The sequence below is a fragment of the Lutjanus erythropterus genome, chromosome 20 (genome assembly GCF_056507025.1).
Source record: "Lutjanus erythropterus isolate fLutEry1 chromosome 20, fLutEry1.hap2, whole genome shotgun sequence".
Classification (NCBI taxonomy): domain Eukaryota; kingdom Metazoa; phylum Chordata; class Actinopteri; order Lutjaniformes; family Lutjanidae; genus Lutjanus; species Lutjanus erythropterus.
The window spans coordinates 13,700,533-13,728,368 of record NC_139336.1 but is presented as its reverse complement, the minus strand read 5'-3'; the positions used below and the strand labels follow the sequence as shown (position 1 = coordinate 13,728,368).

The 27,836-nt window shown below is 38.6% G+C and overlaps 1 protein-coding gene across 1 annotated transcript in view; it reads left to right on the top strand.

Moving 5' to 3' along the window:
- The window catches only part of tnksa (tankyrase, TRF1-interacting ankyrin-related ADP-ribose polymerase a), a 112,799-nt gene that overhangs the window by 70,852 nt on the left and 14,111 nt on the right, over positions 1-27,836 (top strand). Inside the window, exons 10-17 of the mRNA XM_084745898.1 lie at positions 3,909-4,030; positions 4,124-4,215; positions 5,852-5,930; positions 7,484-7,655; positions 9,004-9,083; positions 16,335-16,480; positions 16,632-16,797; positions 25,124-25,343. Of these exons, the coding sequence (XP_084602024.1) occupies positions 3,909-4,030; positions 4,124-4,215; positions 5,852-5,930; positions 7,484-7,655; positions 9,004-9,083; positions 16,335-16,480; positions 16,632-16,797; positions 25,124-25,343 (1,077 nt within the window). The remainder of the gene's footprint in view (positions 1-3,908; positions 4,031-4,123; positions 4,216-5,851; positions 5,931-7,483; positions 7,656-9,003; positions 9,084-16,334; positions 16,481-16,631; positions 16,798-25,123; positions 25,344-27,836) is intronic.

Here is a 27,836-nt window from a genome sequence, read left to right as displayed (position 1 = left end):
GAGTTTTGGAGTTAGAAAGAAGTGACTGAACTAGACATTTGTAGCCCGCTCATCAACTCTGCTCGAAGCTAGCGGCCCAAGGCCACATCAGCTGCTGCCAGCATAATAATCATGATCCACAATTACAGGTAGAAGAGAGCCAGCTTGCATCTCAGAGGGTGTATTCAGTTAATACACATGTTGGGAGATGTACTGCATGTACACTCTGTGAACTGCCTTCAGTCAGTGAGTACTGTAGAACACAATTAAAGGCCAAGAATCCTAGAAAATGTTCAGCCTCATATGTAAGTAAAGTAAGTAATGTGGAAGTGATAGAGAAGACACCAGGGAAAAAAATGCTGTGAGGTTGAGGAGAAAAGGAGGTTTCACGAAAAATGGATGAACTCATACTTTGTTGGACTTCGAAGGACAGGTAAAGTGGTCTCTCTTTTCTGCAAACAAGTGAATTTGGCACTCAAGGAATTCTGAGACCAATCACAAATCAACAAGTTCATGGTTTTTCTTTCTGTGGCCCTCAATCGTAGGCTGTCTTGCTAAATTAACTATCACTTTGAGCACCCTTGAATTAATGTATGCAGACACTGGCATAAAAACACACTCATGTGGACTTATTAAGGAAACTGAAATCCATTATTTCCCTGCTTGCCTGTGAGTGACATTCGTAGCTCCTGCCTTTGAATTTCTTTCATACACTAGCACATTCATAGAAGCAGTGCACCTTCACCTCAAGACATTTTTAATAAACCTTTCATTCGAAATATCCTTGAACAAATGTACATGTTCCATTGCTTCAGATGTGTACTTTTACTCTTCTTCACTACTTCTAAAATTGCTTGTCAGGTTTTTTTGTGTTTGGAACATGTGGCTTTTATTTGTGCAGCCTTAAAAACTGCACCTCCCCACACGTGTGCTTTCTTTATTGAGCGTTTTGCAGATGTACAGTAAGTTCATTGAAAATAAAAGCACACTACAGTTAAATCCACGCAGCATTTCCTTTACGTCTGTTGCTGTCTTGGAGTCAAAGCAGACAAGCTCAGTCTTTGTCTCTGCCAGTGAAGCTCTCTGCAACTCTTTGAAAGTTAATTAGTGAGTGAGCTCTCTCGCTGCTGCACTTGTTGCTTCATCTTTGTAATGAGGCAGATCAAAATAGAAATCAAATACTACATGTATCATAAGCCATCTCAACTTTGTGTACAACTGGAGAACAATTGCTCCGGTTAGTTTTTCCTTTGATGATGGCGTGCCTTTGAAAACTCGTCTCAGTGGGACATTTTCCGCAATAATGAGACATGTCACAGGAATACAAACCTGAAACTGAGAGATATTTCTTTTCAAAATCTCCATGGCATTCTTCCAGATTCTATATTTTTTCCGTGTTTGGTATGGACTATACAATTTTAGTGTGAAGATTGGACCTTTAGCTTATGAAAGGAGGTTTCTGCCTAATTGGACAGTAAGCAGTAGGTTGTGTGTCCCTGTCTGTGTTTGGTGAAGGTATAGATCGTAGGAGTTCACATGAGATTCTGAACCAGCCCTTTTCTTTCCCTGGAGACAATTGTTATCCAACTAGAACTGACACTGAAAAGTACATAAAGGTTTGTTTTATTGAACCGTTGATACCCTGACATTAGCCTTCTATTGTCTAAAATACAGATGTGGGATACAAGGTTGTTGTTGGCAATAAAATAGAAATTTAGTTTGTCTAGATAATGTAACAGAAGTGAAAGTAGTTCAGGGTAAATGTTTTGATATAGGTAAGTATACAAGGCAGGATTCAACATTAGCAATGGCTCTATGGCTTGTGGCCACAAAAACTTAATCTATGGCCACCAAATATGTAGGTAGCCACTTGAGGCCATGAAGTTTTCTCCCCTTGCCAACTCATTATAGTTTCACAGACAACCTGATTCCTTTGCACCTTTAAGTTAAATTTTCTACAAAACCAGCAGACAGTACTTGTCACCGGCCAGCTACCTATACTGTATGTCAGGACGACTGAAGCCTGGGCTTGTTAAGCTTACTCAAACATGATCCTTACAGAAGCACCAGAAAGATGAAAGGCAGACAGTGGAAAAAGCTCAGAAACAATACCTTCAGAAATCCCTGCATCACACAGTTCAGGGGAAAAGTGAACAAGTGTCACAGTTAAGGAAGGCTGTGTTAAGTTGTGTTAAATTGTCAGAATTAGGGGCAAATTGGTGGCCCATGGGTGCCGTGCTTAAAAATATTAGTGTGTTCCCTGCCAGGTATAGTATTATAAAGGAATAGTTTGCAATGTTGGGGGATACATTTATTTACCTGCTTCTCACCGCTGTGAAGTTGTTAAACAACCAGCGGAGACTCCAGGAAGTCAGTACACCCAGCTAAGATATAGTCCAGCAGCAATCCCATGTAGAACCACAACTCAGTTTTTGTATGACTTAAATACACAAGGTGTGACATGGTGATTGGTGGCAGGTACATTGTTTTCAAGGCTAGCTGTTTCCCCCCGTTTCCAGATTTTATGCTAAACTATTTGTCCTCTGGCTGTAGCTTCATGTGTTTCAATGCTCAGCAAGAAAGTCAAGCACATTGCTCAAAATTATTCCTTTAAAAGGTCAGTATGGATAGTACGTGATGTCACTGAGTTTAGAGGCAATTGATGAAATACATAAATAAAGAAAATAAAATGCAGTCTCTCTGCATTTTCTCTGCAGTCAGGTGGAAAAGAAATTGCATATCGGCACCAGCAACCTCCAAAATGAGGTGGAAAATATTAGCATATCGGAAATGGGTATGAATCCAATATCATGATTCGTGAATCAGATAAAATTTTCACTGTAATTTCCTGCCTGAAGCATGTTTCAGGGCACTCAAAGGTTGACTTTCATACTTTCTTGACATGAAAGCACTTGAGCATGGACATCAATCTAATATTTTGTATAATTGCAAATACCTCGCGGCAATGCAGAATAATGGCAAGTTGTTGAATAGTCACCTAAGATGTCGGTGTCTAATCACCGGTAAGTGTCTCATCAACCTTGGAAAGCTCAAGTATACTCACAAAGAACCTTCGCACATTATAGACACCAGGATAAGACCTAAACTTTTCATGCATGTAAACCTGTAGACTCTGTTTCTGTGACACAAAATTATGTTCATAACATCCTCTTCGGAGCTTTTAAAATCCTTAAAACGAAACAGAGAATGAAATATCACTTGTCTACAGTGCTTGTCTACACGAACGCTGTTGGCTGCGACAAAGGCTGAAATGTAGACATTTCTTCATTTTATGGGGTCACAAACCCAAATGTTTGTGAGGCACTGTGGTGGACTAACAAAGATGAAAAATGTCTTCAAGTTTCTCTTAGAGAAAAAAACTGCAGAGGCTGCTTCTCAATTGATTTTCTTTCTCTTCTTGACCACGTCCCTGTTGAAGATGCGTCTTCTGTGTGGCGTTCATACCATTTGTCTAAATGTCTAATTATGAATGCATGAATGCTGCTGCTCAGTCAGTAGATGGACTTGAACAGACTCCTTTTATTCAGGCTGAAATGCTTCTGAAGCAAAATAGTTTGTTGTTTGTAATTTTCAGTCCTCAGGGGGAATAATCACTTGTTTCCGCTCCAACTCCGGCACACAGACTGTTGCATCATAAGTTATTAGCTCGCTGGTAAAAACTTTGAAGTAATCTGTCTGAAGTATCGCATGCTCCAGGGTCATTGCAAGTGAAAGAATATATTCTTATGGCTGGTTGAGAACCTCGTAACTTCAGTTTTGATCAATTATTTCATTCAGTTAAAGCAGCAGATTCTCCTCTGTGGGCATAGATACTTATGCATCTTTTGGGTTTGTCAGAAACCTGTCAAGACAAACACAAAATTTTGTTTTCTCAGTACCTAACATGTTGACATTTTGTGTGTGTTCAGATGAGTTTAAGGGCCACTCGCTGCTTCAAGCTGCTCGGGAAGCTGACATGGCCAAAGCTAAGAAGACCTTGGCGCTGGAGATCATCAACTTCAAACACCCTCACACACACGAGACTGCACTGGTGAGACAAACACACATGCTTTGCTGCACACACAGATCTCCTTGCTGTTGTGCAGATGCTAAGATGATGTCTCTGCCTGTGTGTGTGCTTTAGCACTGTGCAGTAGCATCACCACACCCGAAGAGGAAACAGGTGACAGAGCTGCTGTTGAGGAAAGGCGCCAACGTAAATGAGAAGAATAAAGAGTGAGTACTGCTGTCATCTGCTCATAAACACTTAGTGAAATCATTATTATATTTGTATATGAACTGTCGACAAAATGATATCCGTAATTTTGGACTGAAGCTGCCATTACTGTAGGTGGTATTTTGTACTGATGATTAACAGTAGTGTAATGATTCACCATACTCTTGGTTTTGTCTCGAACTCTGGTTTTGTTTGATGTTTCTTAAACAGCGAGTCCATTACTTGTTGTTTTTTTGAGGATTTTCTATCAATCTGTAGTAGTGTTCCTTAAAATCATGTTTTAAACCTTGTCCACGTGGTGTTTATTATGTGTTACAAGATATATCAGGAGAGAAATAAGCAGTAAACGCCACGTCTGAAACTTCAGTGAGCAAGGACAGTCCCAACAAAACGGATTCGGTCAGATTGGGTATATATCAAGGGAGTGATGCAATACATATCATTAGCGGTGATGCCCAGCCCACAGGAGAAGCTGGATGTAGCTAGTTACCATTACAAGCTAACAAAACAGAGAAGCAGTGTGCAGCTACTTAGGGGTAGGGGTGGGGTCTGGAGAGGGCAGGGGCTATTTGCATATTCATGAATTCTTGAATGCTAAATGAAGGCGAGGTTTAGAGGTATGTAAGCCATTTTAACAAGGTATTTGAACTTTTTGACAAAAAAGTAAAAACAGACAATTTATTACTTCTTGCAGAGCATTTTATATTGTTTAAAATATGGACTGTAAGTATTCAAATTAAAGTGTGAAGAATATGTTTTCTTTTCAAAATGCTATTTTCCCAAGCCCTTCTAAAAAACATTTTCCCATGTGACAGTGTTGCTTTTCCTACAAAAATTTTGTTGACAAGTATTAATTGATGTCCTTTTATTTCATGACTAAATGGTGACAATGATGCAAATGCAAAATATAATGTAAACAAAAATTGCAGTGAAATCTGTTCATAATGTCCTGGTGAACATTTAATATAATTCAGTATTAGTTTTAGTTCCATGTAGAGTGAATAAACATGATGCTTCCCAGATAATGCTTGTCTGCCTTGACACCATTTTTACCCGTTTTATTCAAACTTGAGTGAAACATGACACTGATTTTAGTAGAAGACCTCAGTAAAATATAAAAAGTTTGTTTTGAAAGGTAATAAACATCATTAGTGTCTGATTACCAATATTAATGATGTAATAATGACCTGTTTCATTTTATATAATAAAGAATGTGTCAGTAACGCAATCTCTTAGAACGCCTAGAGAACTAAACACAGTTCAGTGTATGCTCACTTCTCATTGGAGTTTTTACAGCCAGGAGAAACATCCTTCAACCAAACCCATTACAGTATCATGAAACTGTCTTGAGAAAATTATGACTAAAACATTGACTATAATTATGACCGAAACACAACTAAAACTGATGCATGTTTCTGTCATTGCTATGTAAACCCCCTGGTTTGGAGAGTGGAGGGCTTCTAACGTGCATCAGTACTTTTTCCCAATGACTCAGTGGGCATTTCCTTTTGAAGAAGCCAGAGAAGAACGCAGATGATTTTAATTGATATTAAAAAACAAAGTCAGACACTGGATGAGCATGTTTTTGTACAGTTTTTCAGCCGAACACTCACCTTGTCTCTCCTCTCTCTGTAGTTTCATGACTCCTCTTCATGTGGCAGCAGAGCGTGCTCATAATGACATTATGGAGGTGCTACAGAAACACGGTGCCAAGGTTAGTCATATATCTTCATTTTCGTCTTCATCCAGCGATCTATTTATGTATCTGTTTACTTCCGCTGTAATCCTTTTTAAATATATGTAAATATGCTCTTTGTAATTATATATAAATCTGTTTATACATCCATATGCTTATCTGTACATGCATAAAAATTAAAATCACCAGGGTTTTTTATTTTGTTTGTTTTGTTTTGTGTTTCTCTTTTTCGTCCCCATGTATAGAGTCTACAAAAAGTACTTACCTTAAACATTGAATCAGAGTAGATTTAATGTGGCTTTTCTGGCACTGATCAACAAAAAACAACCCTTTTAATGTCAAACTGAAATGCAGCAAATGTTTCTGCAATCTGCGATCAACGTCAGACATCAGGTTTTTGTGTGTCAAATCCCCAGTATTAAAGAGCGAGGCTTAACTTTAAAAGCTGATATCCATCAGTCATAAGGGATGAAATTCAGTGTGAAAGAAGCAGTGATATTTACACATTAGCAGAAAGTAGACCGGAATGCAATGCAGCAACACAACCGTGGGTTTTCAGCGAAAGTGGTGACTCATCTCATTGAAAAAAATGTGGCCTCTTGGTCTTACCGTCGCTGTTGATAGTGAAGCATGTAAGTATGTGACGAGCATGTAAATTTGGGTGAGAACACAGGGACGATGTCACAGCAACCCCCTGAAATTACTGTAGCTTACATCGTCTCAAATGTTTCCTTACTTTATGCCTGTAACCACACCAAACCCACTGTAAACTGTCTGATCTGATACCTCACCATCATTTTTCACATTATAGCTATTAGATCTAATCATTCTGCTGTGCTCTTTCTGGTTGTTTAGGGCATTACATGCAGCATTGTTAATCAATATCAAGTACCCCTGATTTGTCAAGTTTTTATTTTGCAGAAGATACAGTCTATCACTATATAAGTGCCATAATATACTGTAAAGTCTTATTGTGATTGAAGATTTTATACTTACATTGCCCATACCTAGTTATTCTCAATCATTTTAGCATAACACCTAAGCATGGTTATTAAACTGCACTACATGTAATGTAATAACTAAATGCAAATATATTTCTTTCTTATTTTTTACAGATCTTTGCTGATCAGTATCTCAGATCAGATCCAGATGGAAACTTATAATTACACGTTGATAAAATATAGGGAATTATCAGCTAATAATACATACTGTAGATGAGGCTATTAGACAAGCCACCAGAGGAGTAAATTACATACATTTTATTCAAAAATAACTCATCACAGTTGTGTCAAAATTGACAAAACTGATTGAACACTTAAAGGCTATGAATTAACTCATGTGCTCCAGTCCCTTTTGCAAAAATTGTTGTCCGTGTGCTGAGAAGCACCTGATTTAGCTGCATTGTGCTGGAAGATGTGCAAAGACCCCTGCTTTTTCTGGTAAAATAACAGTTTTAGAGCATGTTTATGTGGAATTCTTTTCAAAGAAGTCAAGCAGTTTAGGTAGAAAAAAAAATGTAGTAACTGAGGGTCCTTTCAAGTATCATAACACAAAGATGTTTGTGTTTGCAGGTGAACGCCCTGGACACACTGGGTCAGACGGCGTTGCACCGCGCGGCGCTGGCAGGCCACCTTCAGACCTGCAGGCTGTTGCTAGGATACGGGGCAGACGCCTCGCTGGTGTCACTGCAGGGCTTCACTGCTGCTCAAATGGGAAATGAAGCCGTTCAGCAAATACTCAATGGTAAGCCACCCTTTGTGTGTGTGTGTGTGTGTGTGTGTGTGTGTGTGTGTGTGTGTGTGTGTGTGTGTGTGTGTGTGTGTGTGTGTGTGAGAGAGAGTGGGTGGCTGGGTGTGCAGATGTGTAGGTGCCCTGTTTTGGTTGCTATGCACTAGCTAGCAACAGCAGGATTAACTGAATATGTTTTTAAAAGGTCAATCAGTATTGATAGTTTCAGACTGAGGTGCAGATGGAATCAACCAACAAATCTGTAATTAGTCTCATACTGTGACAAACATTGTTAAAACGATTAGATAATTATTGTTGCATTTTTTTACATTCAGGCAAATTTTATTATTTATCAAATTACATACTGCATGTGAACATTTAAGGGTCATGTAAGCAATTCTGGAGAGAGCGAGTTGATTGTTGGGTCTTATTCCCAGGTGGTCGAATTACTTACTGCACCTTTAAATGAATAAATAAAAATCTGTAAAGTGGCAGATGTAAGTGCATGTAATTTTAAAGGAATATTGTGACGTTTTGTGAAATGCTCTGAGTCACTTTCTTGCCAAACGTTAGATGAGGAGATTGATACCACCTCCATGTCTGTTTGTTGAATATGGAGCAGAGTCTGTGCAAAAACAGAAATGTGATTTTACGGTATCGGGATTTGTGATGTAGAATGTCTTAGCAATGAGCAGGGACTTTCTGGACTCCTGTCATCAGTATGAGGTTACCAGGCAACCAGTGGAGACTTCAAGAAGCACCCAGCCAAGAAATAAACTGGCACAAAACCATTGTTAAAATCTCAACTTTGTGTTTTTTGTATAAATTAAACATTAACTGGTGAGCTTTGGAGATGTTGATAGCTGGCTGCTATGTATTTACCTCACGGTCATGAAAGTGGTATTGATCTTCTCATCTAACTCTTAGCAACAAAGCAAGTGCATTTCTCTAAATGTCAAACTATTCCTTTAAGAGCAGCTGAGCGTATCTGCCTGGCCTGATTTATAGGTAAACTTTTGTTCTTACTTTGTCTTAGTTTTAACCACAGCTCTCCAATCAGTTACAGTCATTAAGCAAATCAGAAAAGATGATTGTGAAGATTTGGACATTTAACAAAATTTTTACCTGGAAAATGTAGTTCTGTAAGTTGTTTGACATTTTCTGGTGGTAAATGCCCACCCTAGAAGCAGTCCACAAACTGACATGTGTGACTTTTGTCTAACGTCATCTTCTCTCTTCACCTCCACCCATTTGCAGGGGATAAATTTACACTCATGGGGATCTGTAGCTTTTACTAATGTTTGTGCACAGCTTTATTGCGTGACTGTTTCTTCAGTGTTCTCCTGTGTGTTCTGCTCTGCAGAGAACGTACCTGTAAGGAACTCAGATGTGGACTACAGACTTCTGGAAGCTGCTAAAGCTGGAGATCTGGACACCGTCAAGGTAGGTTAATTGTAATTTTTTACTCTCACTTGAGAGTTTTTACTTGCAATATACATTTTGATAGGTTTACATTCAGATACAGTGTCTGATATCTCTCTACCTTCAGTCCAGTAACGTAACAAATCTTTGAAAGCTTTATGTCCAAATTCATTGCTGACATCTGACAAATAAAAATAACCAGTTTGTTTTCATTTAGGTAGACCACACCTGAAAGTGGTTTGATTATTTAAACCAGACAACCAATTCCTCTCCAAACAATCGATACTGACTTCATTTGAAAAATAGAAATGGACATGGGGGAAAAAAGATCATAACCTCAGTAGCCTTGGGATGTGTAATGAAACCAGTCGTGGGAAATAATTTGCTCTGGGGGAGCAGAAATTTTTAATTGCCTCATTATGGTTTGGAAATAACCAAATGTTGGACCCTGTCCAGAGAAATGTGTGAAAGTTAACCAGCTGCATGACTGAACATGGACTGAATTTTATGAAGCCTAAAAATGAACAGACATCCTTCAGGTTATACTGCTGAGCTCAGCAGCCAAGAAGAAAAAACATGATGAATGTATTAGTTTATTGTCCTTAAATCTGTTAAAACTTAATTGTTTAATAAGTAATGAAGGACTTAAATTAATGTCAAAGTGAAGCAGTGAAACACAAGAGAAAATAATGAATTACAGATTTGTATAATGTGTGCTTGTATAAAATAAACTTTGAAACTGTGGCACATATTATCTCATCCGCCAACACAGACTCTTGATTATCTCTATCAGGTGTAAGATAAAGAAATAAGTCGTGTAGCTCTGTATGTGTTCATGACGGCTCTGTTCTCTACCAACTATTGACTCCTCACTCCTCTTAACTGGCCAATAGGGGCCACAAGTTATCAACAAGTGCTAGGCTAAAAACAAGGCTTACTGACTACTTGGTGGCAGGACACATTTTGGCCTTGATCATGGCTCAAAAACTAACATCTCTAGAAAAGTTTTGTTTCATCTTAAATCGGTACATCTGCAGATTAAAGACAGGCACAAGATGTGATGAATAAATCTCTGTTTTATTAGCTTATCACCAACTCCGCTATGCGTTCGTGCAGTCGCCATATTGGAGTGTTAAACGTCCAGTAGTAACAAATGAAAAGTGCAGACTTCCCTACAAAATTGACTGTAACTTCTGAACAGAAACTTTGGTTTGTTTTAAACCTGAAAAACTAAACATGATAGTGGTTACTTGTTGGAACCGATTCGGTTCAATTACTGCATCCCTTCTTTCAAATATTTCCACCTTTAGACACTCTTAACACTGATTTATTGTCAGAGAAATCAAGGTTCTTCGCACATGTTCAAGCACAGTGCAGCTAAATCAGGTGCTTCTCACTGCAAAGACATTTTTCAGAGTACAAAAGGTACTGGAACATACAAGTTAATTCACAGCCTTGCAGCCTTCCTGAGCAATATAACCCAGTGCCAAGTACGGCTGAAACTTTTCCATTCAAACAGTGCTTGCGTTTCATCCTTTTTGTGACCAGATCTAGAAAAAAGACTATTTGTATGGTTTTGATCGCAGCCCATCAGCGCATGTGTTCTTGGATTTAATGTGACATGTCATTGGCCCAGTAGTGCAGCAGCTTGAACCCAAACAGTGGGTGTGGGTCTGTGGTGTGGTGAAGTTGAGCGTTGTGTATTCAAACCTATTAACTGATTATCAAAATAGTTTGCGATTAATAATCAGTAAATCTTTTAAGCTCTAGACTTAGCCAGTTTTTTGTTTCCTGGTTAAATTTATAGTTAGGTAAATCCAGGACACTCTGATACAATATCAATACACTGTTCTTAAAGAAAACTGAGATCTGAGCTCTACTGGGTGACTTTTATAGTTTTTAAATGAAAATGGAACAAAATGTTCTGACCTTTGTGGCTGTTCTTGTTGCTCTTATGGAGTCCTGATCAGAGTGATTTTTGTTAAATGTCAGGTGGATATCAAATGTTTTCTGTGCATGTCTTTGTTTTGTTGTCCACATTGATTCCGGCGAAGCAGCAAACATTTCTTCTCGTTAAAGGCCAAATTTCCCATTTCATAACATTTCCTACCACAACACTCAGTATAATCACAGTCATCGTCTGCGGCTCTTTGTGCTGCCACTGTTAGCAGTTTGATTTGCACTGGGCCCACTCATGTTAGGAATGTGGGCGCTCATGATGCACTGTAATATGCCTCGGATAAAACCACCCACCAGATGTCAGGACCCGGGAAGATTCGCTAAAGTATTTGACAGAACTATTTGGTGTTGAGTGAAATTCTGTGTCTTTACCCGCGGAGACAGACAGTAATGGGGTTATCCAGATGAAGAGGGTCTGTCAGTGTGTGAAGTGTGATGCTTTGGCAGGTTGGCAGGGGATCGTAGCAGCACAGACGATGAGCTCTGGTCTGGCTCTCTGTCAGTCTCTTTTTACCTGACTCTCACACACACACACACACACACACACACACACACACACACACACACACACACACACACACACACACACACACACACACACACACAGAGGGACTGAGGTTAACTGTCTGTCTGAGCCACTGATTGACGTTTTAAGAGAAATAACAGTCTGCACTGTTCCTGGGCTGATTTCTGTCATCTGTTCAGATGTTGAGGGCGTCCAGGCTGTGACTGACTGTTAGACCCTCTACGACAGGTCAAAGAAAGACAGATTGTGTCATTCAAGAATATTTGTTACGTCATTTGAAGCTATGTATAATTACATTTAGTGATATTTTGAAATACTATCAAAAAGCAAACACTAATAAGAACGTTTCCATGAGACCCTGGGTATAATTAATCTTTTTATAATAACAGTGTATTGAATGACACTGATAATTTAAGAGGTATCCTCATAGTGATGATGATATTTTATAGAGAATAATCAGCTTCTTTCAGCTTTTTACAGAGCTTTGCAGTGGGGTTGGACGACATTGCTTATAAATAATATGTTGATATTTTTAGGCTGTTTTGCAGTATAAAGTATATATTTTGATTATTTTCTCAAAAAATTTCATGCCATAAATTTGTCAATAGTGTAAACATCTCTCTTATTTGACATTTCCTCACTCCTCGTTCCTCACGCAAACCAAAAGTTCTTATGGTCCACAATCTTGCAGACCATCCCAAGTCTCTTATTTTGGCTCAGAGGGTACAGGATACACGAGAGCAGCCTTCACACAAGTCTTTTAACCAGACATCATTTACTGATTGGACGCTGCAGCTGATCAGACTGATCTGACACATGACAACATTACTGGATTTTTACACCAGAGTGAAGACAATTAAACTAAAGTGTGTCACTCCCAAGTTTCATGTTTTATTTATTTCCTGATTTACCATCCAGTTAAAAATCTGTGTTAATTGCAGATCTGTGAGGCTCATATTGCAGTTAATCTGTGGATCTGGTGGGCTGGTTCATAAAAATTAAATTAAAAATTAAAAATTAACTTTATGATTAATAGCGGATGGATCACGGGTGGAAGTGGTGCGCAATTACGCACTTGGCACAGGAGCTGCACGCAGGGAAATGTCTGTGGCAGGCTTTCTAATCATTAAATTAAATTGCTGAAGAAAACACTCAGACTTAAATACAACATACAGTGAAGAGATCACCAGGAGACTCTGTTATGAAATCTGAGAAAATAATATGTTCAGGTGGTGGGTGGATGATTCATGTGCACATGAATCATTAAATCAAGTCAGCCGACTCGTTCAACAATAAAAATCACCACAAACAACCTTCTTCATTTATTAGAAATAATTTTCTTTTCAAGATTTGTTATTTCAACCATTATTTATTTAAATTAAGATTATAATTAAAGTCAGAGCGAGGAGAGTGTCTGTCAGTTAGAAACACTTTTTACACAATTTATCATCGTTTCATTCTGTCACTTGTGAGGGTGATCATTCCTGACCGTTTCATACAAGCTGCATTATTTTAATTTTCCCTGAGACATTTAGCTTAATAAATAATTTCTGATGTTGAAAAATACATGATCATATTGCTCAATAATGAATTCACAATCAGGATAGCAATAAATGAAGATACAATTAATGAATAAATAATATAAACGCATTCTACCTCTGGTCAGGGCACAGTAAGTCGAGTCTGCAGGCTGAGCATCGTGTGCAGGTGTTTGTTAAACAGGTAACACTGATGATAGCTGTGAGCCTTTATTAACATTAACACAGCACACATGTGCGCAGACACAAACTCCATCAGAAGTCTGTGCAGCTGTTAAAGCCAACTGACAGCTGATCCAGCTGTGATCAGCTGGACGGTGCTTTGAGCCAGCAAATGTTTTTTTCAGTTTTCACTTTGTGAAATGACTAAAGCAATTATTTGATTATCAAAATAGTTGCTGATTAGTTTTCTGCCACTCAGCTCATGGATTTATCGACTAAATTTTAGAGCTCCACATTGGTTATCGCTGATATTACCGCTAGATATCGAGTTCTTCTTACTCTTTGTGAAAGGGAAGATACCCAGCCAGTCACAGTGAACGCACCATGTCAGCTTGTATTGATATGAAAATCTTGATAGCAAACATTCAGAAGCTCCAGCACAAACAGGAATTGATCCATTAATGACCTCATGTCAGCCTGACCTCACCATAAAGTCTCTACTCGCCATTGTTGATGCAGTTTTGAGTTGTGTGAAACCTAATGTCTACAAGTTTAATCGTACCCGCCGCCCTCAGTCAAAACTAATCACATCATTTTCATTGTATGCAGGATTTAAATGATGCAGGCTTCAGTTCCTGGAAACACAGCGTTCATAAACAGATGCCGCGCTGCAGTTGAAGTGAGGGATAATGGCTTAAGATTGAGGAATAAGTCTGCCAGCAGGATGTTTCATTTTATCTCCTGTAAAACAGCCTCTGAGAGTGTGGTGGAAGTAAACTTTAAAATAAATTTCCCACTGTGTCTCTTCTTAGTTCTGAACTGAGGTGTAATTGGATCTGAAATAACAGAAAAGCAGAGCTGTTATTTTCCGTGAACAGCAGGGCAGCAGGTGTCTGCCTCAGTTCAGCAGACATGCGTTTTTTTTTTTTTCTCAACTTCAGTTAATAACTCCATTATTTTTGCCGTCGCTGCGAAACTTTTTTTTTTTGCACATATTTCATTTCACAGATATATTTTTTCATCATAAATCATGATGGGCAGGCAGAGGAACTATGTTACTCTTTTCTCTGTTTTTGTTTTTGTTCCTTGCTGTCTCTCAGAAGAACTGTTTATCTTGTTCGATGTTGGTTTTGGTTCGCTCGCTGTGTTTTTGTAGGGAACAAAGATGATGTAAATTTTAGAACCTGGGTGATATATCACCTCTTCACAACAGGTTTCTACTCGGAGTGTGTCCTGATTTGCTAGCTTACTTTGAGGAAAATATTTGTCAGTTGCAGGCTACTCTATATCTGACCAGTGTTGGGAAGTAGCTTGCTGCTAGTTCACCTACATTTATATTTGCAAAGTCGTTGAAGTAGTTAAATTAATTTTTTGCCATTTTATGTAGTTAACTACTGAAACAACAAAGAAGTTCAGGCCGTAACAGAAAGTAATGATTTTTAAAATCTTTATTTTACCAGCGTTTCTCTGCTGTAAGACCCTTTGACTACCCCTGCCCCTTTTTAAGCAAGATATTCTGCTCTGACAAGTAAAATGTCAGGCCTGCCCATTGTCTAAACCACTGTTAAAGCCATTCATACTGTTGTAAAATTTAAAGGTTGAACTGTGTTGTTTGTTGAGATTGTACAACTCAGATGTTAGTCTGTAAAACCGATGAGCAAGACAGCAGGCCCATTTTTTTTGGACAGTGTGCAAGTCGGTCGGTCTAAAAAGGTGCATGTTAATTTTCTCTTTGTTGTATTCAAATAATACAAAATCAAGATTTGTTTCTGACAAAAATATAACATTGCTTGGAATTTGTCCTTAAAAAGCCCATATGGGTCTCACAGTTATTGCAGGAAGGCTTTTTGCAATAAACTGAGTGGAATGACGTTTTTGTTGGCATGACTCTTTTTTAATTATACTTTGTTATATTTTCAAATTGGTGATTTTTACAAAGTAATTTTCTAAATAGTTTTAGTTAACCAAACTAGATTTCTCCATAGGATATCTTTGTTGTAGTTGAGCATCTTTCAGAGTGAAGTAACTGGTAACTTGCAAAACAATGATTTCAAAGTAGTGGTACTGAATATCTGACATACAGTCGGTTTAAAATGATGAAGAGTCTACGGCCATGCCAGCAGACCCTTTAAGCTGAATGCTAATGTCATGCCAGTGACGATGCTAACATGCTGATGTTTAGCAGGTATGATCTTTACCATACTCATCATCCCACTGAAGTGTGTAGCATGCTAATTTTCTAATTAGCTCAAAACACAAAGTACAGCTGAGGTTGATGGGAATGTTATTACGTTGGGAAGTATCTGGTCATGACTTAAAGTACGGGGGGCAAATAAAATATGGATCATATGATGCACGTAATAATAACTAACAAAGTTAAATATTCACCTAAGTTATTAGAATTTGCCTGCAGCAGATTTCATGGCGGTTCATCCAGTAGCTGTGGAGACAATTGACTCACAGCCTAGAATGTGAACCTCATAATGGTGGAGCATAAATGGCTGTTCAGTCTTTCATGGCAATCCATCAGACATTTATTGAGATATATAAAAAAATGTTTCTAGTTAATATTGAGAAATTAATATGATAAAACAAATGTCACTGTATTAATCAAAGAACAGTAACAGCAGGCCAAAAGAGAAACAAAGACTAAACCTGCAAAAATTTCCATGTTCATACTTTAATATAAATTACATTCAGTTTTTTCTCCATTTATCAGAGAAAAATGATGTGCCCTGTTTTCCTGGCAGTCACTTTTTTAATTTAGATTTTTATATAATGACTGATCATCCATCTTCAGTCAGAAAATGCTGTTATTGCATTTGCACATTAAAAGCAAAAATGTCACATATAATTGATGAAAAACTTCTTGAAATGATTAAACCTTTAAATCAAATATTTTGCAGAGAAACTTTGTCTTTTTAAAGCTAAATAACAGAAAGTCTAATGAAAATAAATCTTGATTGCAATTACTCCATGATTGGTTATGCAGCCATAGAGAATAGATTTATTTCCTCAGCTCTTTAATTTGAAAACAGAAATTCATTTTTATCTGCTGTCTTTGTCTCTTGTTCTGTCTCTCTGCAGTCATTGTGTACGGCTCAGAATGTGAATTGTAGAGACCTGGAGGGACGACACTCAACTCCCCTTCACTTTGCTGCCGGCTACAACAGAGTGTCAGTGGTGGAGTACCTACTGCACCATGGGGCTGACGTGCACGCCAAGGACAAAGGGTGTGACATTTTATTAATGGTTTCATTTGCAGCAAACATAAAAAGTAACTTTGGTCCATTTAAGTTTACACGATAAATTAAGAAGTCGTTGCAAAGTTACGGAAGATAATAATATAACAATGTGTGTGTAACTGTTGTCTTCCCATTACAGTGGTTTGGTTCCCCTTCATAACGCCTGTTCATACGGTCACTACGAGGTGGCTGAGCTGCTGGTCAGACACGGAGCCTCAGTCAATGTGGCCGACTTGTGGAAATTCACGCCGCTCCACGAAGCCGCTGCCAAGGGGAAATACGAGATCTGCAAACTGCTGCTTAAGGTTAGAACTGCGTTTTCCTCTCTTCACTAACTTTCAATACCACAAAATGCATATACAACTCACAGGGATAGTCACAGCCATGAAAATCAGACAAGTGTTCAATGTTTAAAGCTGCATAACACAACTGTTTAGATAAATATACACCCTTCTCAGACTAAATCACAGTTGGTTGAAGTAGACGAAGGTATCATTTACTGCTGATCGATAATCAGGTGGCACTATATTTAAAAATCCACATAACTGTATAAAGGATACATGGGCTGTGGAAAACATTGGAAAACTGTTGTCAGTAAACACAGTTTGTTGCTTCATCTACAAATGCAAGTTAAGGCTGTGGCATGGAAAGAGAAAGACATTTATCAACAACAACCAGAAACGCTGCAGACTTCTCTGGGGCTCAAGCTCATCTGAGATGGACTGATACAGAGTGGAAAAGTGTGCTGTGGTCTGATGAGTCCACATTTCAGATTGTTTCTGGAAATCATGGACATTGTGTCCTCTGAGCTAAAGAGGAAAAGAACCAGCCAGACTTTTGCTAGCATGAACTTTAAAAGCCAGCATCTGTGTTGGTATGGGACCCGTGGCATCATGGGTAACTGTCACATCTTCAAAAGTCTCATTAATGCTGAGAGGTACGTACAGGTTTTGGAGCAGCATGTGGTGCCATCCAGATAATGTCTTTTTCAGGGACGTCCCTGCTTATTTCAGCAAGACACATTCTGCACGTGTAGCAGCAGTGGGGCTTTGTGGTAAAAGACTGTCCATTTTACACAACATCCCAGTTTATTATAGTTATAATGTCCTATTTAAATTTATACTAAAATTTTGTGTTTGCTTGGGTATTCATGCACAATTTGTTCAATGAAAGCATGTTCAAAATAATTGATTTTATTTCTTTATTCAGTAGGAATAGGCTATTCAGTGTTTGCAGTGTACCTATTCAAGTGGGACACACAAGGAACTATATACCTAATATGCACATTTCAATATTTATTAATTTATTCATCACAAGTCATACAGACATTGCAATATTGAACAGAGTTATAGCACATTTCAGATTTTCCTCATATCACGCAGGCTCAGTATCACCTGTATTCTTGTGGTTTTGGATTGTTAGTTGTTAGATTGTTTGTATCCCTTTGACTCACTAGGCATGTTCACAATTTTCTGACCTTCTATCGACTGAACGATAAATCATTAATGAAAATAATTGTTAGTTACAAGCCTAATGATTTCACTTAAAGGAGCAGTTCTTAAACCACAGTGGTGAATTGTCCAGAGAAAGCCGGGCTCACAAGCGTCACGTTTTTCCGGTTGTCTCTTCGCTTCCTTTGATATTAAACATCACACCAGTCACATTTTCAAACATTGGCATGCTGTTTGCTGTGACCATACAGGACTTCAGGGTGGGTTAAAGTCCGCAGGATTCAGACATTTAAATTCTGCAGCCGTTTTCTTGATGCAGCTTTAACGGTCTGTAAACACACACTTTATCCTCTTTTACATACAGCTTCAGAGGACATTATTCATAAGACATGACCGAGTCTCAGTGAAATTTAGAAGTCTGGTCTGCCATTTAATGCAAAAGCTGGTGATACAATATCATCCGTTACTAATGCAATAAATGACATCTGGTGCCCGATGTGCCTGTGAATATTGTGTGTTATTCAGCATGGATAGAGCCCTTTAATTGGCCCATCAGAAGCTCGGACTAAAAGGTACAACTTGTCATGCTCTCTGGAAGTCAGCTCAGGATAAACCCTAACCAATCAGACTACAAGGCTGAAAATATCTGCCGTGTGATACCTGACTGTCACATCTTGTAGAGTCTAAATGAGTCCTGTGAATTGTTGCAGTTTCGCGGCTGAGATGTATTTTTGTTTTTCCAATCATAATCACCTCCAGACAAGGCTCCATCACCGCTGCGTTGTCGCCATATGGCGCTGCATAAATTATTATTAGATCAACACTGTTGAATTCACGCACATGAACGCACACAGCAAAGCAAACACACATCAGCTGCAGGAAAAATGTGCTGCCTAAAAGACTTTAAATTATAATGTCTTTACTGTCATTGCACAGTAAGTTTATGTTTGGAGCAATCTGTATTATATTCAAGAAAACAAAAGAACCAAATAATAAATTAAATACTTACAAAAGCAGAATGTAATAAAAGCCAAAAACTACAAAATTAGGTTTGTAGAAGGACAGTGAGAGAGGTAAAATATATTTCTCATGGTCAGTTATTGCAAAAAAAAAAATAATGAGCTTGTGCAACCAGAGAAGTTGTTCTGATATTGACAAGGTCGGGCTGAGAGGTAACAAAATAAAAATGTGATGATGCACTGAGTGTGCATGGATGTGGTGTATAAGGTGTGTGGAGTTGCTGGGATGACAGTTATGGTCGAGAGGAGTGGGCAGTAGGGAGGGGAGTGTGAAGGGAGGTGACAGCTTCGAGGAAAAACAGTTTCTTATACTGACTGTGCAGCTGTTCAGAGGCCTGGAAAACAAACATGCACAGGTTTGTGTGGGGTGAGTCTGTAGAAAGTCTGAGTCTGTTAAGTAATTTTCTGGTAATTTCCAGTGATTTGAAAGAAACCCAGGGTAGCTGACATTTCTGATGATTAATGATTAATTGTTGAAATTATTTATGAAGGAAAACGACAAATGTCAGCTGGTTCCAGCCTCTTTAATGTGAGAATTTTCTGCTTTTCCCTGTTGTATCATTAAGTGCATTTCCATCCAACTGTTATTATGCACATTTTCAATTTGCACATAAAAGAAAGTGGAAACTTGCCTGAGGTGGAAAAGGTGATATCAATAAAAACAAGATGCAAAAAGTAAATCATGAATAAAAACTTCCGTAGATCTGTGTGGAGCCATGAGGAGACACTGTTGTTCCTCAGATAAAATAAAGATAAAGGCCATCAGGTTTTTCAGATGGTTTACGACACGACCCTTTAAGCCAATCAACTACTAACTCACGTGTGTTAGTGACATGACTTCCATTTTCTTCTGCTCTGATGAAGGCCACTAGGCCAAAACATTAGCATGTTTGTTGACACTGCCTGAATAAACTGGTGAAATTGAGCTTAGTCAGCTTTGTCTTTGAGATCTGTGTGCGTTACCTTTTTACCTTTGGGTATACAGTGTTCAAAGTATATGATGATGGTTTCAGCACCACAAATAAAATACTGGGAAAGCTTCCTTTCAGTTATCTAGCTCTTATAATTACATCACCTCACTGCGCTCTCTGCTTTTGCAATGTTTTTATGGCACCAAGCTGGATGTAAACCTGATTACTGTTAATTAAGTATCTTTGGGTTTTGGACTATTGGTGGCAAAAAAACAAGCAATTAGAAGATGTCATCTCCGACTCTGGGAAACTGTGATGAGCAAAGCTGTTAATCATTGAGAATAATTCAGTCATCTGCATTGTAATGAAAATAATTATCAGTTACAGCCCTACTGTGTGTGCAGTCGTGTAGGTTCAGTAGCATTCGCTGTCATGCTGTATGTCAGAAATAGATTCAATGGCGTTAATAAGCATCTGTTGGGGAGGCGTGCTTTGTTCATTCCCCTCAAGAAGTAAAGTCTTCTTTAAAGCTCCTCTCCCAGTGTGCAGTCATGTGCAAGTTGTGAAAAGCATAGTAGTAGTAGTAGTTAGATCTTTGATGCTGAAACAAAATCATATTTTTCAATGTTGAATGCCCAAAGGTAAAATGGTAACACCCACGCAACAACCAAAACCAAAATTATTGTTCCAGTCTAGTGGCCTTCATCAGAGCATGGCAGAAAATGGAAGCCAGTGACAGACATCAGTTAGCTGGTTACCTGCTAATAAACTGGTCAAATTGAGATGAATCAGCTGAAGGTCTATGTGTGTCTTTCCTTTTTACCTTTGGGAATCAACACTGGAAGGAGGACTCAGTACTCCCAGTGCTGCTCTTTTGTCTAGGGTTGTGGTAGAGAGGGAGTGGTCTGCTGGTGCACAGTAGTGCTTTGAGATCCAAATTATACAGTATATGGAGGCTAAATCATAAAACAGGATGAGGTAAAATCTATTACATTTCAGTACATTATAATATTCTATCATACCAATTGACCTGACTGCCCCAAAAGGGAAACTGATATTGATCAAAAGTGGGAGAAAGAGTCTTAGGTCTTTTTCTTGAGTGACTTTGTGATTATGTAGGTGCCAAGGGGCAATAGTAGTTCAAACTATTAACAGTTGATAGTTTTGTCAGTGGACTAATACAGATGGGTTACAAAGAAAAAACTGAATAAACGCTTGGAGCAACATTTGCTTCTTTGGAGAGCATGAGGTGTCACACCTATAGAAGATTTTGGGCGGACATCTTTGCGCTCTCCACCATAACCCCTCAAGTGAAGGAGTATCTTTTGGTGTATGATGATCTGTCCAGTAGAGACTTTACAATCCAAGTTAAACACAACTTTATGATGGTTTTGCCTTTAATCTGCATCTGTAGTTGCTAACATGAGTTAACTGGGACGTTTGGTATGTTTATGATGCTCATGAAGACTGGTTCCATAGTTGGTCAGCAGCAAGACTTCTGCACATGTCCAGAAACACCATCTGCTTCAGCAGCTTTGTTTGTGTTTATCCAACAAAAGCCTCGATTAACTTAGTGGGAGTTTATCACAAGTGATTGTTCTTCTTCATTTGGTGTAACCTCAGTGATGGTTCTCTCTTTTACAGCATACAAAGTAGAGTATCTGTGCAGCTGCCAGGGACCATTTCTCCTGTCATTAGCTTTATCGTTACATATGCAGTACCACATGAAACGTATTCCTCATTGTAAGTTTGTGTCAGCTCATGTGTAGATAAATCCCACTTGGTGCTCTCCAAACAGTCCTGGAGTTCAGAGATACAGCAGCACCCTCAGGCCACTCTCTCACTGATCTGATGGTTGCAATAAGAGGTCTGGAGGCAGAGGTTAGAAACGCAGGCAGATGATCGATTGTTCAAGGTGGTGGGAAGGTTTGGCATTTTTCCACGGCTGTTGGAAAATCCTCACGCTGGCAAATTTCTGTTGGATTTTAAGCTTGTGTTTGTGATTCCTGCGTACAAACGACTGCACCCTCATTTCCCCTGTAACACACACATGCACACAAGTTACAGTGTGTTCCCGCTCTTTGGTGTTAATCTGCCATGGCCTCGGGATGTAACTGTTCTCTCTTTTTGAATAAACTATTTCAGAGTTCAGCTGTGGGTTTTCCTTTGTCTCCTCGGTTTGTTGTCAACTTTCTATTGTCCCTTTTCTGTGTTGGATTTGTGCTCAGGATAAAACTCTGCTGCACTTTGTCCCAGTGCTGTGATATTGAGTAGGGATCTTGTGAGACATACAAAACGCATATTAGCATTTTCTTTGTCAGGAAAGAGGTGCAAGAACATAATGAATTTCTCCTGGATTACAGAAGAAACTGTCTTGTTAGCACTAATGTGAACTCGTATGGCGTATGATCTTTGGCTGGATGTATTATCGTCTTGGAGACCAACTGTCGATCAGCAGTGTGACAGCAGTGTTTGATGAAATGTCAGGAAATGTCAGCTTCTGTAGGTGTCTTTCTTTTGTTTGTTCGGTCATTGTAGCTCTCACTGTTCATGATGAATACCCAGCTGTGCTTGTGTCTGCAGCCATGCTAGTGGCATGGCTCTAGGAGTGACAGTGTCAGTTGGCTGGTCAGCTCACCACTTTGATCTCACTGAATTATCCCAATGGATTGCCATGAAATGTGGTACAGATATCCATGGTTCCCTGATGATGAATCCCGATGACTTTGGCAGACATTTTTCTTTGAGATGAATTGTTATAACTTCAGTGGTCTGTGAACTTTTCAACTAGCACCACCAACCACGAACACCACCCTTTTACAGCTGCTTCTTTCACAATCCAAGGTCTTTTTGGCCCGCAGTGCGTCACATGATGTTGTCATTAGGGTTGTTGCAATAGCAGAATTTTGTGCTTTGATACAAGGCTAAAAAACAATACTCAATACCTCTTCTGATACCATGGCACAAAGAAAAAGGCTAGGCATCCTTGGCACACAAAATAGGATGTTTTTCTTTTTTTGTAAAAAAAAAAGCAAATGATAACGTTAACGTGGTAAACTAAGACGGTAAGCATGGCAAAAATTACACTTGCTTAAGGTCCAGATGAAATGGCATTTTGAGAGTAACTAGCTTCCGTATTGTGACATATTTCCAAGTGAAACAGGACAGACAGACAGGAAATAAAGTTTTGGGACAAAAAGGAATTTGATTTGAACATTGAGAAGTGGGCATGTCTTAACTCAACAAATCGTACTGTTGCTAAAGAGTATTAGCTCTGGGCCGCTACATGGAGGAAAACATGATTGGATTTTATTATAAGACTGCAAAGAAAATGTTGGCATACTTTGTTAAATCGGTAGACAATATGACCGGGGATATGATCTGAAAGTGTTAAAAATGTTTGCACTTAGATATAAACATCACTGTGCCTAATAAGAACGTCCTCACAGAGCAGCCCCCATAGCTATTGATTCTTTACCTGGTTTTAAAGAAATCCAAAATGTAAAATTTGCCAGACAATTGTTAAATCACAGGAGTGAGTTTACAGGTTCCAACGTTCTTCACTACTGTAAATGCAAAGTTTGTCATGAATTGAATATAAGATGAAAAAAAAAAACTTAAATTTATTTATATGTAAATGTCCCAATTCTTACTTAAATGGGTCTCCATTCTAATTTTCCTGGATAGAGAATAAATTACAGTGAGAATGTGATTACTTCAGCAGCAAAGAGATAATAGAAATGGAGAAGTAGGGCAGAAAAATCATAACATGAATAGGTTCAAATAAAACTTTAAAATAGGGGAATACAGCCATGAGAGATGTGTAACGGACATTTTCAGGCCAGCGCTTGATACACAGGGGAGTGGTCCCACAACATCAAATTTTAATGAGTGGATTTCAAAACTTACAATGAAATGACAAGTTAAACCGTAACCTAGGAGACAGCTGAGCAATGAAAATGTCTGCTACCCCCCCTCCTCATCTCCAGGGTATGTGGTGTTTTCCACTTCACTGGATGTCCTATCCTCACCTCTCTACCTCCTTTCGTCTCTCCCTCTCTTCTTCTCTCTGGTGAATTACCTTCATCCTCTTCTCACTCGTCACTTGTCATCGTCTCTTCCTCTTCTGAGCGAAACGCTTCCACTGGGGTTTAAACGATGAGGGATTTTGAGGGATGGTATTTTGTAGAATCAAGTTTTGTGCCAACATTCAGACTTTAAATTTAGTCATTGTTAAGATGGATTAAGCACTGCATTTTGATAATAACCACAGTCTGCATTATAGAATTATAGAAATGTCTTATATTTTATATTATATTTATTATTATTTTGTTTGATTGTTTGTTAATAATTGTTACGCTGATAATACACAACTCTAACGTTAAGCCCAATGACCCCTTAAATTTAACTTCTCTGCACAAAAGTCTGGACGAAATTAGTAACTGGAAATAAGGTCCCCACTAAAATCCTTCAACACACTTGGCTCATCGGCCACGAATAAAAAATCACTGGCCAAAAACCTAGGCATTGTTTTTGATCACCAGATGAAATTTGTAAAAACATGTCAAGACAGTTATATAGTCCTGCTATTTTCCCCTGATGAATATTGCTAAATTTTGGCCACTTTTATCTTTCTATCAGTTGGAAAGGGTTATCCATGCTTTTGTGTCCTCCCATTTAGACTACTAAAATTATTTATTGCTATTATTCCTAACCTAAGACAGTTAACCAGTTCTCACTAAGACCTCTTATCTCTCTTGCATCAGCCTCGTTCTGATGTCTCCTCATTGGCTCTTCATCTATAAGGCTTTGAATGGTCCTCTTCCAGAGTATATCGGTGAACTAATAATGCTGTGCACCTCTGTGGGGCTTCTCATGAGCTCTGAACAAGGCCTGCTAATTGTTCCTCATCCCAGACTGAAAACAAGAAGGGATTGTGTGTTAGCTGTCCTGGGTCGTAGGCTGGGGAGCAGTCACAGCTGAAGATGCATCTTCTCTCTAAGCGTATCTGTCCTTGAGTAATGTGCAGCGTTTCATCTTTGTTGTTTTTAATTGCTTTTCTTTACTCTCCTGTTGAAGTGTTTGGATTGTACTCCTCTCTTTGTATTCCTCTGACCTTTTATTTTTAGTTTTAAAAGGTGCTATTTAAATAAAATCTTACGTACTCCTTAAACATATCTATCTGTTTTTCATTCTCCATCTTTTCTTCCTGTCACATTCAACTTCTCCATTTCCGCTTCCTCTCTCTAGCACGGCGCAGACCCCACCAAGAAGAACCGAGACGGGAACACGCCTCTGGACCTGGTGAAGGACGGGGACACGGATATCCAGGACCTGCTGAGAGGAGACGCCGCGCTGCTGGACGCCGCTAAGAAAGGCTGCCTCGCCCGGGTGCAGAAGTTATGTAGCCCAGACAACATTAACTGTCGGGATACGCAGGGACGCAACTCGACACCTCTGCACCTCGCAGGTAACATGCATGTGGAAACACAAAACAAACACACACTGACACACATTCACAGGTAATTTTAATCCATAAACACCTCCATAAATTGGGTAAAGCTCACTTTACAGATACATGAAAATGAAGGATAAAGCCAGAGGTTTTTTGTTACTCTTTGGCTGAAGTTTGCAGGATTTAAGCCACTTTGGACATGGTATATTTGCGGGTGCCAATCACTCTGGCTGCAGCATCTCAGAAACAGCCGACCTCCTGGGATTTTGGCTGAGTTCAGCGCCAAGAACAAGACAATAAACACATCCAGACAGCTGAGGACAAAAACACTTTGTTACATAGACAGGCGTGCTGAGAAAACTTAGCAATTTATCAATAATTTTTGATGACAGTAATCTGGTGGGTAGACTGAAACCGCTCTTAGCTTACTGCAGCACTACAATAAATTAATGAGAACACTTAGAAGTTATTATCAACGTGGAATATGAGCTCCTTAATGTCACCACCAGACCAGTTTCTCTTTGAACCTTTTACAAGTTATATCCATGTTTTCTTAAATAACACAATTTTATTAGAGCTGGGCAGTATATCAATATAATGATATCGTGATGTGAGACTAGAAATTGGATAGATTTTGGATATCATCTTATTGTGATATGGCATAAGTTGTTTTCCCTGGTTCCAAAGGCTGCATTGCAGTAAAGTGGTGTAATAAACTACCAGACTGTTCTAGCTGTTCTATTATTCCCACTTAGTCATTATATCCACATTGCTTTGGATTATTTATTAAAAATCTCGTTGTTGCAATGTCTATTTGGCGAAAAATATTATACAATATTTGATTTTGTCCATATCGCCCAACCCTGATCATGTGTTTGCAATATCTGAATTTATGATGTGTCATTTTAGAGAAAATATGTATATCAAGATATAGACTGTGTACCTTAAAAATATGACCATACTGCCCAGCCTTAAAATTAATAGTGATAAATGTACTCTATTCTTATATAACTTTTCTAAACACAGTTGCATTGTTTAAAGGCAACATAGCAGAGACATAATACAGTATGATTTTTTTTAAAAATAGAGCTAACAAGGCAGGAGAAGAATGGTGATAGTAAAATGATTTTAAAAATTAAATGGAATAAATTACAATAAAAACAGTGAGGATATAATACCGTAGGCATAGTTTGAAAAATATAGGCAGGTAAAATAAGAGCTGAACAGCTTAGGGGGTCTAATGGACTGAAAAGGCTCCTGGTAATATAGCAAACACTGGCCACAGGGATCAACATGTCTGAAATATAACTAGCTAATCTAAAGATTTAAAATATCAGCAGCCAGCTAAAGCTTTGTGCATTGTCCATGTTTACAAAATCAGCAAATGTTTTTATATCACTGAACAGAATACTGTGCAGTTGCCAGTAAAAATGGCAGTAGTAAACAAAATGAAACTCATTTTTTGCATCAGTCAAACAACATATTTAGCAAATCCACTTTTCTTCTTCCAGAGTGACATATCGTCCAGTTTCAGCCATAAAGTGATAAAAGTTAAAAGTTATTGGCAGCATGTTGGAACTGGTTCTAAAATGCATCAGTAACCAGATACGTTCTCTTTTCCAAGTAATTGTTAAGAGCGATGGACAGCACTTTGGATAAGCAGGAGACGGGCAACTTATTTATGGCTGGGTCTTGAATAAAGGGAATCACATTAGTCAAATCACTCCCAAACTGCGCACGCTGTCCTTTCCCTTGAATGACAGATGACTCAGCTGTGACTAGACAGAAATGGTGCCAAATGAAAGAAACTCAGATTTAGGTTATTAAGTTGTAAAAAGTTTTGAACCATCCAGCTCCTATCACCACATTTACTCATTTAAAAAGGAAAAGTTTCTTCTTGTTCAGTTATGTTATGTTCAGTTATTCTGACCAAAGACTTTGTTTTGGCCCGCTGACAAGATTTGAGCATGAATGTTTTGGCCTATTGGAACATTTTTAATTAATATTCATATCTAAATAATGTCCTAATTTACCAGCACAGTAAAATACCACGTTGTCACAGTTTAGTATATGGTATGCATAGTATATACTAAATCTGCAGCTGTAGTGTACTGTAAAGACCTTGAATCTCCTACAAACTTGATGAAGTTTTAAAATCCTGATAGCAGAGATACTGTCGCCTCTCAGAGGTGCACACACACACACACACACACACACACACACACATACACATATACTCATGTATTTATTCAGGATCTGTAATCATGATAACATCAGCTTCAGAGATAACAAGAGAGATAAACATCATTCTGCTGTTGCACCTCACAGGCATAAACACACACAAACACAGCTGAAAAAAAGTCTTCAAACCTCGCCTCAAAATGAAGCATCAATTTTAGATATTATGCTTTTATCTCTGTGCTTATCACAAACTCATGATGACAAAATGATAACCTGGTAATTACCTGTTAGTTTGCTGACAGCTTGCTTAAGGTTAGGTTAGGTTAA